This window comes from Protobothrops mucrosquamatus, unplaced genomic scaffold (assembly GCF_001527695.2).
Source record: "Protobothrops mucrosquamatus isolate PMUCROS unplaced genomic scaffold, P.Mucros_1.0 scaffold_69, whole genome shotgun sequence".
NCBI lineage: Eukaryota > Metazoa > Chordata > Lepidosauria > Squamata > Viperidae > Protobothrops > Protobothrops mucrosquamatus.
Genome location: NW_015386145.1, coordinates 1,532,600 through 1,538,110, shown reverse-complemented (window position 1 = coordinate 1,538,110; position 5,511 = coordinate 1,532,600). Strand labels below are relative to the sequence as shown.

General features: G+C 36.5%; 1 protein-coding gene across 1 annotated transcript in view; it reads left to right on the top strand.

Moving 5' to 3' along the window:
- The window catches only part of SDC2 (syndecan 2), a 66,188-nt gene extending 60,887 nt beyond the window's left edge, over positions 1-5,301 (top strand). Inside the window, exons 4-5 of the mRNA XM_015813507.1 lie at positions 2,434-2,572; positions 4,074-5,301. Of these exons, the coding sequence (XP_015668993.1) occupies positions 2,434-2,572; positions 4,074-4,237 (303 nt within the window). The 3' untranslated portion in view covers positions 4,238-5,301. The remainder of the gene's footprint in view (positions 1-2,433; positions 2,573-4,073) is intronic.
- The last annotated feature ends 210 nt before the right edge of the window (positions 5,302-5,511 follow it).

Sequence of the window (5,511 nt, the reverse complement as noted above, 5' to 3'; positions counted from 1 at the left end):
TATACCCAGATAGTCCAATACACTTAATTCTAAAAATTTGCATAGCCCTCTTACCTTTATTAGACTCCATATTAAGCAAACAATGTTGTTTCCAATTATTTATATCTGTGTTGCTGAAAATTCAGTTGCAAAGAAGAAAAAGGCTTTAATGGAAAGCAGTAGAAGAACATATGGAATTGTTAATTTTTCTCCATTTAAGAACAGGGAGCCCACATTAGTTTGGACAGATTCTTTCCTAGTATCAGATTGTTCTAGTTAAGAAACTTTAACTCCTAAGCTTCAAAATGCTTGTGTCCACTTCAATATACATGTAAACTCTCCTTTGTCAAGCTCAGTTTCAGATGCCTTTAAGGAAACATGCATATCATGTTTTTGTTTTTTTGCTAAAGAAGTGATTTATTGTTGCCTTTTTCCAGGATATTTTTTTCAACTTCTCAATCTAATTTATGTTCCTGGAATTCCTTGGTGTTTTCCCCACAAAGCACAGTTTTGATCTGACCATCCCTAACTTTTCAAGATTAGCCAAGACTGGCTATGTTATCATTTACATGGGCACGTTCAACATACCTATAGGCAAAAAGATAGAAAGTGGGGTTTCCAGTCTTATAACTTTGCAAAAACAAGTACTAAGAAAGAATGCAGAGGCACTTAATTCTTGCTTTGCGAAATTGTTTATTTTAAATCAGGGATGAGTTAAAGGAATGGATAATCTTTTAATAACCAAGATCTGCTTTTTTTATTTGGCGAGGATGGACTTATAACCTCCAGAGTGAGTGAAATCATATAATGTATGTAGATGAAATTGGGGCAGGGAGATGTTTTAGAAATGTTATTTTGTTTTTAAACAATGATGTGACTTTTTGGAAGCTAGCATTATAGTCTTCTTTTGTTTTCCACCTGTCAGTTTTAAACAGTCATGATTAGAAAGATTTCTGAGGACTATAGAAATGAAATTTAGAAGCTGCATGCTTTGAGAACACAGGTTACCCACTTCTACTTTTATTATATACTCTATGATAGGATTGTACTCATCTGGACTTCTGGAGGAATTTGGGAAATTTGATTCCTTCTGTATATGAACTGATAATGATTATTAATCTCTCTGTGTGTGTGTGTGTGTGTGTGTGTGTGTGTGTGTACGCACACACACACATGTAAATTGGATCCCCCAATTCTGAAAAATGAGTTTATGGCAAAGCATAGTTTTGAATAAGAAACTAGAAAAAATATTGCTTTTCATTTTTGAGATTATGCAAACTGAGAACATTCACATCTGGCTGCTGTCCTTATCAGTGACAAAAAAGGTTGCTTCCCCAGGAGGATGACTTAAGCTAGGGCAGGGGTAGGCAACCTCGGCTCTTTTATGACTCATGGACTTCAACTCCCAGAATTCCTGAGTCCATGAGTCATAAAAGAGCCGAGGTTGCCTACCCCTGAGCTAGGGAATGAACAGAAGCAGTGCAAATCAGTTAGTCTTCCTTTACTTCTAAGCTGCTTTCAGATATATCAAATATGATATCCTATATTATTGGCAGGAGTGTCAGCCATCCCACTCAGTCATCTAGCAAAAAAACAACAAAAAAACCTCCTGGTCATGTGTTTTGCCAAGAGTATACTTACTGAAGCTTAAATGGTTACAGATGTTTTCCTATGCAAACAACACAAAGAAAAGCTCCCTCCCCCCCATCCCCTGGTTATCAGCAAATGTCCAATCAGGTGCTTGTATATTGTCTAGGAAACAGCCATGACAGTAAGTTTGAGGGATTTACTATTATAGCAGCTTCATTCCTTGCTGAAGGAAACTATTCAGCAGATAATGATGTGAACTCTTGTTCTGCCTCATAGCTGTTGCCCATTAAATTGAGTCTTGCCTTATTTTTCATGCTTGAAGCCAAGAACTCAATCATAGTATGATCAATATGCAGATTCTCTTCAGCTTTACTTTTTCTTTCCTCCAACAATTTGCTAAATGGTGCCTGGAGACAGTATTGGGATTGATGGGAGGAGAGCAAATAAGCTGTAGCTTCATTGATAAAATAGAAATACAGTTAACCTTTGAATCTGTGGAAGTACAGTATGTGACCAAGGTTAATTGGAATTGCAGGTATCCTGAGGAACCAAATGGTCCTTGACTCAGTACAATCCTTAGAACTCTATCTGATGTTGAACATTTTAAAAGAAATTGAATAAATCTCCATATTCAGATTACCAGATGAAATATTATTGAACTGTATGATAACATATTTGAACCATTTTATATAGTCTATAAAAAAAACCGAATTGCAAGAGCAGTTTTGAGACAGTAGTTGAAGCTTCCAGGAAAGGGATGTATTTTCCTGTGCCAAGTAGAAAGCCCTGAAACAGTACTGTGGAAATGTAAATCCAGAATATTTATTTGTCTGCATTGATTTGGTATTCTTGTTTTTATCACAGTCACCTGAGGAGATTGATAAAAAGATACTTAAGCCTGATGCAGAAAACAGAAATGCTCAGAATGAGCCAATTGAAGATACTGATGTATTTACTCGGAAACATTCAGAGAACCTTTTTCAGAGAACAGAGGTTCTGGCAGGTAAGGGCCATCTGTCAATATTTTTTTAGTTTTAGAAAAAGCATAAAAAGTCTGCAGTTCCTGATGGGTTCTTGCAACCCATTGCTATAGGTCAGTGGTGGCGAACCTATGGCACGGGTGCCAGAGGCAGCACTCAGAGCCCTCTCTGTGGGCACCCACGTCATCGCCCCAGTCCTAGGCCTTCAGCTGGGTTTTATAAAACTTTTTCGCTTTAGGCCTCCGCTGCCGTGTGCAAAAATAAAAAAAAGGTTCAATCAGTCAATTTCAACTTCTCACAGGAAAAAAAAAGTTCTTGCAAAGTTGGAATTGATTGATTGAACTTTTTAGTCCCACCCAGTCTGCCGTTACCACTGCAGCCATGCCCACCCAATTGGCCACGCCCACCCAATTGGCCACACCCAGCCAATGGGCCACACCCACCTGGCACTCGATGATGCATAAGTGGGTTTTGGGTTGCAGTTTGGGCACTCATTCTCTAAAAGGTTCGCCATCATTGCTATAGGTTATGCAATGTGTCTTCCTCACTTGAACAGATTTCCCCCTTTTTCCTTTTGTGCCTAACTAAGTTAGGCCAAGAAAATAAGGCTGCTTTCCCAAAACTGCTTTTTTTTTCTCAAAAGGCAACTGAACTTTCTTTGTAGTCATCCAGTCATACAATATAAATAGCTCCATTCCCCACCAGTTAGTTAGAACTGAAGAAGTTTCTTAGATGAGAAGTGAAATGTTTTCAAAGGAAAAAAAAAACAAGAAAGTCCAGTTGCCTTAAAAAAAACACCACACACAAACACCTTTGGGACAACCATGATCTGGATCAGGGGTAGTCAACCTTGGCTCTTTTATGACTCGTGGACTTCAACTCCCAGAATTCCTGAGCCAGCTGTGCTGGCTCAGGAATTCTGGGAGTTGAAGTCCACGAGTCATAAAAGAGCCAAGGTTGACTACCCCTGATCTGGATGATAGAGAATCTCCATAGGCATAAGGCTGCTACTTTATTTCCTCTTTTCAGAGTGAAGCTACCTTTTCTTACATTTGGTAGTACCAAAACACCAAGATGACTTCTTGAACGACAACCTGAGGAAAAACTAAATATTCTTTACCTGTGCAGGGCTGTAGCCAAGAGAAGGAGGATCTCAAGTATGAGATTCAAACACATGTTTTAATGTTGCTTCTTAGGCTGCAGTGATAAACATACCCACCAAAAAATAAATCATTTTGAACTTGGCAGGACTTACCGTAAATGTAATGATGATTAGCACTGAGCTGTCAAGAAACATTGGATACTCTTTTCCCCAGAAAATACTGTGATCTCCCTCCCACCACCCTGTCCCCATTAATTTATGATCTGAGCTACTGAATCCAAGGACATATTAATTTTAAGTTGTTGCAGTCCATCATGTTCTTGTTACAATAAAGCACTTGCGAAAAGTCAAATTCCTGTTTTCTCTCACGAATAGACTTTGCAAATGGAATTCAGTGGAGCTTTTTTTCTTCTTGTTTACAGCCGTTATTGCTGGTGGAATCATTGGCTTTCTATTTGCAATCTTCCTTATCCTGCTTTTGGTGTACCGCATGAGAAAGAAGGACGAAGGGAGTTATGACCTCGGGGAGCGTAAACCCTCCAGCGCTGCCTACCAGAAGGCACCCACTAAAGAGTTTTATGCATAAAACTCTAAACGTAGTGTCTCTATTTCAGAGATCACTGAACTTTTTAAATAAAGCTTTTTTTTTTTGCCTAGAATAATGAAGAACTTTTTTTTCCATTAAAGAGCCTTTATGGCACCTTTATGATAAAAAAGAGAGATCCCATTGTATTTAAAACTTTCATGTATTCCTTTTAAAAAATGTAAAATAAAATCTTAACATTTTGCAGTATTCTGTGAATAGCAGTGGCAACATATGATTTTATATAGCCGTTGATGTTCACCGAATTATTTACAAAAAATTATGCATAAGTGGAAATGATTGTTTTATCTGATGGTTCAATGGAAGTTGTTTAATTTTGTCAGCATGTCTGATGATTCTCACAAGTTAGTTTTTATTTCATTAATTTATCTGTTCTCCAAAATTAAAAATAAAATGCCTTTTTGTAGTTGTCCTAGTGCAATTTGTGTTCATATAATTCAAATAATGGTAACTCTTAGTGTAAATGTATTTTTTCAGCTATGTAAACCTTAACCTCCATTTTGTATAAATTTTACTGTCAGAAACTACATTTTACCCCTGTTTTTTTCAGTGGTTTGTGTAGCTTGATTGAAATTTAAAGTGTAAAATTGGACTACTACTGCAAACTATATAATTACTTCCCTTTACAAAACAAATCTTTATAGGAGATATTTTCAGTAAGCTACTGACAAGCCTACATAAACCCAAAGACTCTTAACAGTATTGCAAGGGGTTGCTGCAAAATTTCTTTGGCCACTTGTTTTTTTTTATTTTATTAATTGCAATTTGAAGGTACGAGATAAAATTCAAAATGAATCTGAATCCTTTGTTCCTTTTTTTAAGCATTTAAAGTAAATGTCTTTTAAAGCCTTTGAAGTGCCTATGATTCTATGTAACTTGTTGCAGACTGGTGTTAATGAATATATAACATTAAAACAAAGAAATGTTGATATTTTATAAGCACAGACAATTCTAATGGTAACTTTTGTAGTCTTAAATGGATAGACATAAATTGTAATTTGGAAGCATAAACACTACTGAATAAATCATGTGGCCTAATACTGAAATATATTATTTGGGGTTTTTATTTTCATCATCCTGCATATTACAAATAGCACCTTTATGTGACAAAGGGATTTGTGTGAAAATAAGGATTTCAGAAGACCATTAGCAACATTTTGCAGTAGAAAATCAATATTGCCTTGTCAGCACTTAAAGTTTCTAATTCTCTTTAACACTGGACAGATTTTAAGTAGTAATTAATAGGTGCCATTTCT